General features: G+C 39.7%; 1 protein-coding gene across 8 annotated transcripts in view; it reads right to left on the bottom strand.

Moving 5' to 3' along the window:
• Positions 1 to 12,233, bottom strand: part of VPS13D (vacuolar protein sorting 13 homolog D) — a 255,002-nt gene that overhangs the window by 197,218 nt on the left and 45,551 nt on the right. For all 8 annotated transcript variants that reach the window (XR_006383119.1, XM_044237192.1, XM_044237194.1 and 5 more), the window contains exon 25: positions 934 to 1,116. Coding sequence is in view for 7 of the 8 variants with exons in the window: in XM_044237192.1 (XP_044093127.1) it covers positions 934 to 1,116 (183 nt within the window). In the remaining variant the exon portion in view is untranslated. The remainder of the gene's footprint in view (positions 1 to 933; positions 1,117 to 12,233) is intronic.

Here is a 12,233-nt window from a genome sequence, read left to right as displayed (position 1 = left end):
TGGGGTTAATAAAACCAGATACCCCCTTGGGTTGCTAAGGAGAAAAAAAAAAAAAAGGACAAATACGTAAAGAGCTTAGCACTGGTTGGTATATAAGAAGCATCCAATGAATGTTGACTATGTACTGCTATTATTGCCAGTCATAAGAGCTCTTAATGAAATCCTGTGCACCTCCTCTTTCAAAGGCTCTCTCCCAATTTTATTAGCTATTAGACTGAAGACGGGCATGACTAGCTACGAATTTCAGTAAGTGCTTTTCTGACAAGCTAAAATGAATTTGTTCTTCATAAGCAAATATGCTGCAAAGCCACCGTGGAAACCAGCAAGGTTCCATTAAAATACACACCTCAAACAGCAAGACCTCGTCCTAAGTTCCATCAGTGTTAGCCTCCCTGACTACAGAAGTGGGTGGGAGGGGCCCAAGAGACCACCTCCGAAACCAACACTGTGACTTACTACATGAACGTAAAATGAAAGCAACGATCTGCAGCCCAGTCACTGCTAAACATTGTCATAAGAAATAAATAAGAGCTAAAGTCGTTTTAAACTGTAAAGCCATTCGCTATATAAAATTTTATCATGAAGATATGAACAGCTTCAGATAAACCATGGACCAAATCCTATCCTCTGAAAAAAGGCAGGTCACGTAAAAAGTTGATCACTTATAAGGTCAGCCTGTGAGAAAAGCATTACACAGACGGAACATTGGTTCTGTTGGTTGTTTGCATACAACTGGTAAAGGTTACAATTTACACTATCTCTATTAAAAGGTTAACTGAAATGTCAATCTAATGTCAAAAAAAAAAAAATTGTTCAAGCCGCATACACCACAAAAGTAACAGCAGCTACAAGTCACCCTGGGGCAACATATGAAATCTTGCACTGGCATGCGAGTAGCTGAACTATTCGAGGGAATGGATATTGATGGCTCACCTTATCTTGTAAGGAAAAGGTCCCAGGAAAACCAGCAAAGAGAAACTTGTTCTTGACCTTCAACTTCCCCAAATTTGCTACAATCAGATTATTTGATCTGGAACTTTCAGGGATAAGGAGAACGGGAGCACCCGCCTCAATATCCAGGAGGACCCGTGAACAGCGCTGGGCTTGGTCTCTCACCTGAAACAGGAAGAAAAATTAACTCAGAGACAGGCTCAATCAATGCCCTAATCTTATAACCAGACAGCCTCTGGTTCCCCAAAATTCCATGAATTCATAATTCTAAAACAACTGAAATCACACAGAATATATTCCAGCACCATGGGATTTCACTAGAAATCGATAACAAGATTTCTAACAAGATTGGAAAACCCCCAAATATTTGGAAAGTAGACTACACACTTAATAACCCAAGGGTCAGAGACGAAATCGCAGGGAAACAGAAAAATATTTTGGCCTAACTGATTAAAAAAAAAAACAAAATGAAGCATATTCAAATCTGTGGGACACACTTAAAACAGTGCTTAATGAAAAATGTATAGTATAGTATTAAACGCTTATTTTATGTAAAAGAATAAAGATTAAAATCAGTGACCAAAGTCTAAGAAGCTAGAAATAGGAAAAGCAAAATGAACCTAAGTAAGTAGAAGGGGAAAAAATAATATAACGCAGAAATCAGTTATTTAGAAAACAGATGGATAATTTTTAAAAATCAATTAAATATTTATACAACACGATACCCAACAACCATAGAATATACAGTATTTCCAGGTGTACATGGCATACTCGTTGATAATATGCCTGGGCCATGATACAGGCCTCGATAAGTTAATTATTTGAAAAGGCTGATAAAGCCAACAAACCTCTAGCTATACCAATCAAGAAAACAAAAATAGTCACTATCAGGAAGGAGTATGGGACATTGCTACAGAACCTACAAAAAATTTTTTTATTATTTTATTCATTTCAGAAAGAAAGGGAGAGAGCACGATTGAGTCGGAGGGGCAGAGGGAGAGGGAGAAGCAGACCCTCACTGAGCAGGGAACCTAATGCGGGCTTGATCCCAGGACAGCAGGATCATGACCTGAGCAGAAGGCAGATGCTTAACCGACGGAGCCACCCAGGTATCCCCACCAGAACTTAAAATATTTAAAAATGAGGCAACCTATGAACAACTTCATGCCAACAAACTGACAATTTAGATGAAGTGGAGAGATTCCTTAAAAAGCACATGTACAGGGGCACCTGGGTGGCTCAGTGGGTTAAGCCTCTGCCTTCTGCTCAGGTCATGATCTCGGGGTCCTGAGATGGAGCCCCGCATCGGGCTCTCTGCTCTGCGGGGAGCCTGCTTCCTCCTCTCTCTCTCTGCCTGCCTCTCTGCCTATTTGAGATCTCTCTCTGTCAAATAAATAAATAAAATCTTAAAAAAAAAAAAAAAGCACACGCACAAACTATCTACAGCTAACATCAGATTTACAGAATGTTTTCCCGCTTAGATAAAAAACAAGGCAAGGGGATCCCCTCTTACCACTTCTATTCAACATTATGCTTAAGTCCCTAGTCTGTATAAAAAGACCTACAGGTTGGAAAGGAAAAAAGTACAACTCTCTTATTCCAAACAACATAATCACCTATGGAGAAAATCCTCAAGATTTAGGATAAGTTTAGCAAGAATGAAGGGTAAGAGCTCGACATGTCAATATATGAAAGTTAATTGTATTTCTCACACATTCAATAAACAATTGGACATTGAAATTTTCTTAAGAATTGATTATCATTTACAATAGCATCAAAATTTCAAAGACCCAGGGATCAATTTAACAAAAAAGATGTGTGAGATCAGTAACACAATAGTGAGAGAAACTGAAGTCCTAATTAAATGGAGAGTTATACCACACTAGAGGTCCAAAGACTCAATATTATTAAGAGATATATAGGGTGCCTGGGTGGTTCAGTGGGTTAAGCCACTGCCTTCACCTCAGGTCATGGTCTCAGGGTCCTGAGATGGAGCCCCGCATCGGGCTCTCTGCTCAGCAGGGAGCCTGCTTCCCTCTCTCTCTATCTGCCTAGTTGTGATCTCTGTTTGTCCAATGAATAAATAAAACCTTGAAGAGAGAGAGAGAGATTCAGTGCAATCCCAATCAAAATCCCAGCAGATTTTACTATAGAAAGATTCTAAAATTTGTATGGATAGGCAAAGGTCCTAAAGCAGCCAAAACACCTCTGAAAAAGAACAAAGCTGGAGGGCTTACACCACCCAATTTCAAGACACGGTGTAAAGCGACAGCTGTTAAGATAGTGCTAGCATACAATTAAACACAAATCAAGGGAACAGAATAGAAAGTGAAGAAATATACACATCCCTGTATGGTCCACTGTTTCTCAACAGATGTGCCAAGATAACACAAGGGGAAATGAACAGTCTAGATACTCACATGGGGAACAAAACAGCTCTCCCCTCACTTCATACAATACACAAAAATTAACTAAAGGGACACCTGGCCGGCTCAGTCAGTAGGGCATGCACCTCTTGATCTCAGGGTTGTGAGTTCAAGCCCCATGATGGGTGTAGAGATGACGTTAAAAAATAAAAATATTTAAAAATAATTTGCTCAAAATGGAATAGATCTAAAATTATAAAACTTCAGAGGACACAGGAAAAAATTTTCGCCACCTAGTGGTGGACAAAGATTCCTTTGACAAAACACAAACAGCACTAACCATAAAGGAAAAAAATGGACTTCATCAAAATGAAAAACTTCTGCTTTTCTTTTTTTCTTTTTTTAAAGATTTTACTTATTTATTTGACAGAGATCACAAGCAGGCAGAGAGGCCGGCAGAGAGAGAGGAGGAAGCAGGCTCCCTGCTGAGCAGAGAGCCCGATGTGGGGCTCGATCCCAGGACCCTGAGATCATGACCTAAGCCTAAGGCAGAGGCTTTAACCCACCCAGGCACCCGGAAAACTTCTGATTTTCAAAGAATAGTGTTAGGAAAATGGGAAAAAAGCCATAGACGGGGAGAAGGTATTCACAACACATATATCAAAGGGCTTGTACCAGAATATATAAAAAAGGAAAGAATATCAATTCTACACAAACTCTTCTGAAAATAGAAAAGGGAACACTTCCAATTCATTCCACAAGGAAAGCATTGCCCCATTACCCAAACCAGAAGAGGCATTATATTCTATTCCAGAAAAGAAACCTACAAACTAATATGCCTCAGGAATATAGATATAAAAATCCATAACAAATCAAGAAAACTATAAAAATATGTGACTACATAAATGAATTGGCTGTTTTCCAATAAAACTTTATGGACATGTATATGTAGGCGCATATTCTCACAGGCCATAATTTGCCAACCCCTAGAATAACTGAATGCTTTTCCTCTATGACTAGAAACAAGGTGAGGATGTCTGCTCTCACCCTCCCATTCAACATTGTCCTGGAAGACTTAGTGTAGTAAGAGAAGAAAAAGAGATGAAAGGCATACAGATTGAAAAGGAAAAAGTAGGGGCACCTGGCTGGCTCAGTGGGTTAAGGCCTCTGCCTTCGGCTCGGGTCACGATCCCAGGGTCCTGGGATCGAGCCCCACATTGCGCTCTCTGCTCAGCAGGGAGCCTGCTTCCCCCTCTCTCTATGCCTGCCTCTCTGCCTACTTGTGTTCTCTCTCTCTGTCAAATAAATAAACAAAATCTTTAAAAAAAAGAAAGAAAAAGAAAAGGAAAAAGTAAAACTCTATTCAAAGACAACGTGATCATCTATGTAAAGAATCTCCAAAAAGTAACTAGAACTGGTAAGTATATCTAGCAAAGTTGCATCAATTTTATCTCTATGTATACTCTACAGAGAATTAGAAATTGAGACTTTTTAAATACCACTTATAACAGCATCAAAAATATAAAATGCCAGGCGCCTAGGTGGCTCGGTGGGTTAAGCCTCTGCCTTCGGCTCAGGTCATGATCTCAGGGTCCTGGGATCGAGTCCCGCATCAGGCTCTCTGCTCCATAACTCCCTCTCTCTCTGCCTGCCGCTCTGCCTACTTGTGATCTCTCTGTCAAATAAATAAATAAAAATCTGTTTAATTAAAAAAAAAGATGTTTTTAAAAAAAAAAATAAATATATATATATATATATATAGCGCCTCGGGATCAATTTAATCAAAGGTGCGTAAGACCAGTACATTTAAAACTACGAACACTCCTGAGAGAAACTGAAGACCTAAATAAATGGAGAAAATAGGCCACACTCAAACAAAAGACTCAATAGTACGAAGATGTCAATTCTCCAAAAGTTGACCTACAGATCCAACACAATCCCAATCAAAATTCCAGCAGGCTTTTAGAATCAGCTTGTCAGTTTCTCTAACAAAGCCTGCTGAAATTTTGATACAGAAACTGACAAGCTGACTCTAAAATCCACACAAAAAAGCAAAGCATCTAAGAATAGCAAAAAAAAATTTTTTAACTTTTTATTTTTTTGGAATGATTTTTTTTTTTTTTAAAGGTGGCTCCATTCCCAATGTGCAGCCCAAATGCACCAAGGTGGAGATCAAGAGTCACGTGCTGTACCACCTGCACCGGCCAGATGCCCTCACCAGAACAATTCTGAAGGCAGTTCCTTATAAAGTCAACCACACAGTTACCACCTGGCGCGGCAATTCCTCTCTTCGGTCTTTACTTAATAGAAATGAAAACATACAACCACACAAAGATCTCAACACAAGCGCTCACAGCAGTTTGATTCATAATAGCCAAAAACTTGAAAAGACCCAAATGAACATAAAGAGGGTGAATGGATATAAACAAATCGTATTACATTCAACCAACAGAATACTACTTGCGAATAAAAGGAAACCACAAAGCTGCTACTTGCAACAATATGGATGGATCTCAAAAGCCTTGTGCCAAGTGAAAAAAGCCAGATACAACTATGCAGTATGATTTCATTTATAGAATATTCTTAAAAAAAAAAAAAAAAAACAGAAAAGGAAAAAATGGCGGAACTATTCTGACAGAAAATACACCAATGGCTGCCAGACACAGGGATTAGGAGACTGTTTGCCTAGGGAAACAAGGAGGCTTTGTGGGTAACAGAAGTGTTCTAAAAATCTGGATGTGACTGGGGTTCCAAGACTATACAACTGTTAAAACTCATTGAATTGTACTCTTAAATTGCTTAATTTTACTGTAAGCAAATCATACAACAATAAAGTTGACAAAAAGTATGGTACACTAATATAATGAAATGTTTCTCATGTATTGATCAGTGAAAATACAGATTAAAAAACAGTGAGAACAAGACAGTCTTAATTTTCTACTTAATCACGTTTTTATTGATTTTATTATCTATAAAAAACATTTATTAGGGCAACCCTGTTGAGGCCGCTCACTTTTGAGAGCTTTTTCTGGATCTTCACTCAATAAACTTCTATCGCTTTACTCACCAAAACAAAAAAACTACTTTAAAAAAATATATATAGGCTTTATAACATAAAAAAGCTCTTCTTTCTTTGGTGTTAAGCACACAAGTCAGGAGAATTCACAACACAATAATTAGCGTTTTCACTTTCTAACCATACATGATTTGTTGGTATGGTCCTTCAACCCAGGACTACTGCCTGTTTGCTTTGTTCTTTAGTAAATTATAGAATTACAAATTAACTCATATTCACTGTAACGAACTTAGAAGGGAAAGTCAAACAAATAGAAGGAATCTGATATCAGCGTAACGTCACGGCCAGAGATCAAGGCTGTGACCACATTTTGACAGGTTAGTGCAGGCTCTCAGAACGGGAGCTCTGAAGCCTGTCTACCTGAGTCGAATCCCTGCCCTGGTCCCTCAGAAGTCTGGCCAGCCTCGGAGGAATTGTAGGTCCTACCTTCAAGAGCCGTTGGAAGGGCCAAATGTCCCCCACCCACACACGCGTGGCATGAGGAAGCACTCATCTAGGAGCAGGCAAGTCTACTGCAAAACTAATGCACTAAAACTGCACAATCCTACTCTTCCAACACGCCTTAATAGTTCCATGTTACCCATATCCCCATTAAGAGAAAAGCTGAATCATGAGTTAGCCAGAGTTCCAGGCAAGCGGAGTTAAGAACTACTGTTTCCTGGGGCACCTGGTTGGCTCAGTCAGTTAAGCATCTGCATGTGGCTCAGGGTCCTGGGATCGAGCCCCATACTGGGCTCCCTCGTCAATAGGGAACCTGCTTCTCCCTCTCGCACTCCCCTGCTTGTGTTCCCTCTCTCTTTCTCTCTGTCAAATAAATAAATAACATATTAAAAAAAAAAAAAAAGAATTACTGCTTCCTCACTGATGAAATGGCAATAACACATCTGCCACCACCCCCTCACTGGTTATAATCATAACTAATTATATTTTCTGCTGGATATTATCATCTCACTAAAACACGAGCTCCATTAAGGCAATCACCTTGTCTTCCTTGTTTTCCATTACGTTCCTAGCACTGGCAGACTCTGACAGATCATTTGTCAATGAACATTCACTAAATAATTCACAGAAATGAACAAACAGGTTGTCACAAGGGTCAGACACAAGGGTCAGACGGGATGTGTGCAGGCACCCTGATAGCTCCCAAGCATCATGACTACACCACTAAGCGAGCACACAGCATACTTAGTTTGTATCTCCATTTTCCTCTAACATTGGAGTCAGCAGAATAGCAAGAACTTGCTACTGGTGAAACAGCTTCTACTGGGAACACCCAGGCTCCAGATTCTTGTACCAAGATTTCAAAACTCCAATACCACATCTTCGCTCCGCCAAAATTCTGCCCTCCCAATTGCTCAGTAAATAAAGAAGTTTAACAAATATTTGAAACAACATGTAGAGCATAAGATGCAGGAAAACCATACCGTGCTTCTGGGATAAAAATAAATTCACACTTGGCCAGTCGAGGTATGTGATGCTCTTATAATTTCAAACATCAAGATTAAAAAGAAATGTCAAGTGCTACTCGATCATTATTTACAGACCCTGGAAAATACAGGAATAAAAAATCCAGCTTCAAGTCAAAGGCAAAGCATACCACCTGTCACCAGGAAAAAAGGTATTTAAATTTCAACAGCCTCAATTTTACCAGCAAATAAAAGTACATCTTTAGCTCTCTCCATACATCTAAGTATGCAAAATCTTAAACGTAGGTGGTTCAAACAGCTAGGATTAAAGATGTTGAGATCAGCTTTTCCTCAGAGTCCATGCACTTGGCACTGTTCAAAACAGAAGATCAGGGTGCCTGGGTGGCTCAGTTGGTTGAGTGACTGCCTTTGGCTCAGGTCATGATCCCAGAGTCCTGGGATCGAGTCCCACATCGGGCTCCCAACTCCATCAGGAGTCTGCTTCTCCCTCTGACCTCCCCTCTCATTCTCTCTCATTCTGTTTCTCTCTCTCTCTCAAATAAATAAATAAAATCTTTTTTTAAAAAAAAGGAAGATCATTCCTTCACTACTTGTTTTACCTAACTTGGTATCACAAAAACTTCGAAGATTTACCTGTTCAATTTCTGCCTAATCCAGGAAACTAAACCCAATTACACACTAATGTACACAGTCTCACTTCCTACCCCTAGTGATTCCTCACAGTACCACGGCTGCTTAAACCACACAGGTGAAAATAATCATGCTAAGGGTACATGATTCTAATAGGCAACATTTATTAAAAGTATCAAATTGAGAGTCACAAAAATGTTCATCCCTTTGACCAAACAATACCATTTATAGGATTCAATGTTATAAAAATAATTCAAAAAATGAAAAAAAAAAAAAACTAGGTACACAATGCTATTCAAAACTGGAAGCAATTTAATGTTAAAAAGCAAGGAAATGGTTAAGTACACTGACTTAGATGGATTATACAGTTACCAAACAGGATCACTACGAAAAATGCAAAGCAAAATGGAAACAGATTAAGAAAAAAGGTTAACACGATGGCTTTCAAAAGTGTATGCATAGGGGCGCCTGGGTGGCTCAGGCATTAAGCGTCTGCCTTCAGCTCAGGTCATGTTCCTGGGGTCCTAGGATCGAGTCCTACAATGGGCTCCCTGCTCGACAGGGAGCCTGCTTCTCCCACTCCTACTCCCCCTGCTTGTGTTCCCTCTCTCTCTGTCAAATAAATAAAATCTTTTTTTAAAAAAAGTGTATGCATAAAATTAACACATTTCACGTTACTGTATGCTATTCCTCAAATGTTTTTTTAAAAAAGCATAGGGAGGGACGCCTGGGTGGCTCAGTTGGTTAAGCAGCTGCCTTCAGCTCAAGTCATGATCCCAGCGTCCTGGGATCAAGTCCCACATCGGGCTCCTTGCTCCGCAGGGAGCCTGCTTCTCCCTCTGACTCTGCCTGCCTCTCTGTCTGCCTGTGCTGCTCTCGCTCGCTCTCTGACAAATAAATAAATAAAATCTTTTTAAATAAATAATAAAATTAAAAAAAAGCATAGGGAGGTGGAATTAAAATTTTAAAAATTATTTTTAAAAAATATTTTTAATAAAAGGCATAAGTAGACCACAAATATAATGCCATTTTGCACCATTACTGGGGCAAAATAAAAAGGTTAACGAGTGTTGGATATGAATTAAAGGATATGAATTCATACAAGGAAGTGAATTAAAAGGAATTCTTATAAATTGCCAATGGGAATGTATAATGGGTTTTGGGAAACAATATAGTACTATCTTATAAAGCTAAAGATGTGCATACCCCCTGGGCCAGAAATCGTGCTTGGAGAAACTCTTACACGTGTGCACTAAGAGACATAGTGCACAACAGCAAAACACTGTAAACAACGAAATGTTCAGCAGGAAAACGGATAAATCTGTTCTACATGCAATGAACTATAACACTGAAATTAAATGTAAGGCAATCATGTGTAACAGCCTTAATGTATCTAACCAAATGAAAATGAAAAAAAAAAAAAGAAAAAGCAAGCAACAGAACATTAAACACAGCCTAATACCATTTTTTTAAAAAGATCAAAACAAATGAAATAAGATGTAATAAGGGAACTTCTGTTTGAGGGATCACAAGACCCAAAAATCAGGAGAATAGTTACCTAAGGAGTTGACAGCAATGAGAGGGGGAAGGAACACGTGCAGCGGCATTAGCAATATTGTAATTTTTATTTATTTCCCAAACGTTCGAAACTGATATGCTGGAGATATTCTTTTATATGTGTAAAATACTAAATTTGTTTTAAAAATTTCTGAAGAGAAGAAAGGTTACATACTCTATGATTACAACCATGGAAATATGCATAGGGAGAAACTTAAGAAACAATGAAAACAAATTACAATATACCTGGATACTAGGACACTGATGAGATTGACCCTTTTTTCCCATAGTCCCTATAATTTGTGCTTTTACAGACAGATAGATAGACTGATCCACTGACTGTTTTTTTTTTTTTTTAAATGATAGTTGCTCATTTGGAGATTTTTTTGAATGGCACCAGGAATAAGTAGTTTTTTTGTTTGTTTAAGATTTTATTTATTTCATGGGGCGCCTGGGTGGCTCAGTGGGTTGGGCCGCTGCCTTCGGCTAGGGTCATGATCTCAGGGTCCTGGGATCGAGTCCCGCGTCGGGGGGGGGGGGTCTCTGCTCAGCAGGGAGCCTGCTTCCTCCTCTTTCTCTCTCTGCCTGCCTCTCTGCCTACTTGTGATCTGTCTCTGTCAAATAAATAAATAAAATCTTTTAAAAAAAAAAAAGATTTTATTTATTTCCTTGACAGAGAGAGATCATAAGTAGGTGGAGAGGCAGGGGGAGGGGGAAGCAGGCTCCCTGCTGAGCAGAGAGCCCAATGCGGGACTTGATCCCAGGACCCCAGGATGATGACCTGAGCCAAAGGCAGACGCCTAGCAGACTGAACCACCCAGGCGTCCCTCGACTGACTTTTTTTTAACTAAACAGGCTCCATGCCCAGTGTGGAGCCCAACACAGTCCTTGAACTCACGATCCTGAGATCAAGACCTGAGCTGATATCAGGAGTCAGAGGCTTAACCAACTGAGCCACCCAGGCGCCCCTGTGCTTTCATATTTTTTAAAAATTATATTCCCTCAAAGATATAAAGGAAACAGGTAACATTATTTCCAGGAAGAGAAACTGGGTGATTGAGGAAAAGTCATTGAAAAGGAAACTTTTCTCCAAATGTCCTTTTGTGTTGATTCTATATGAAATCAACATGAAACATATTCCAAAAATTTAAATAAAATTAAACTTTTTAAAATGTTGTCACTATAAAGACAGTACCTATTTAATTATAATCTATTACTTAATGAAGCTTAAAAATAAGTTAAGTTTTACAAAGGACTGTACTGTAAACATTTTCTGTGGTTCCCAAATCTGTGCCAAGCCACCGTAAGACACTGCCACGCAGGTCCATGCTGCCAGGACATTTCAAATTTTTGAGGCAAACACATCAACTGTTGGACACTGCACATACTAGACTAAGGTAGTTCACGTTCAATGTTAGATCATGCTACTTTCCTTTCAATGACATGGCACCTTCGCAAAGCTGGGTCTCTGGCAGCTGCTGTGATAAAGATCAGGGCCAGGAGACAAAGAATGAGCGCTGTCGTGTCCAGCCTGGTCCTAAGTCTGAGAAGCTGAAAGGTGCCCAAGGGCACTTACATCCCTGCTAGCAAGTTATTTATTCACACATGGGATAAAAATATAACTCTTTCACTTACATGTTATTTTTTAAACAGCTATTGAGTCATTAAGACTTGTGTACGTACTTGTTTAGACTGAACTACTTTTTTTTTTTTTAAGATTTCATTTATTTATTTGAGAGAGAGAGGATAAGCACAAGTGGGTTGGGAGTGAGGCAGAGAGAGAAGCAGACTCCCCACCGAGCAGGGAGCCCGATGCGGGCTTGATCCCAGGACTCCGGGATCATGACCCAAGCCGAAGGCAGACAGACGCTTAATCGACTGAGCCACCCAGGCGCCCCTAGACTTAACTACTTTTATTTTTATTTTTTTTTAAGATTTTATTTATTTATTTGACAGGCAGACATTACAAGTAGGCAGAGAGGCAGGCAGAGAGAGAGGGAAGCAGGCTCCCCACTGAGCAGAGAGTCCAACGTGGGGCTCGATCCCAGGACCCTGGGATCATGACCTGAGCCGAAGGCAGAGGCTTTAACCCACTGAGCCACCCAGGCGCCCCTTAACTACTTTTTAAACGGAAAGACCATTAGGTGTGTCTTTGTCTGAGGACGTGCTGTGGAAATATTTCCAAAACACTAAGAGAACCAGGAAAGAAGCTAGAAACCGCTAATC

Source organism: Neovison vison, chromosome 2, assembly GCF_020171115.1.
Source record: "Neovison vison isolate M4711 chromosome 2, ASM_NN_V1, whole genome shotgun sequence".
NCBI classification, from domain to species: domain Eukaryota; kingdom Metazoa; phylum Chordata; class Mammalia; order Carnivora; family Mustelidae; genus Neogale; species Neogale vison.
The sequence above is the reverse complement of the archived record's forward strand: the minus strand, read 5'-3'. Positions and strand labels throughout refer to the sequence as shown.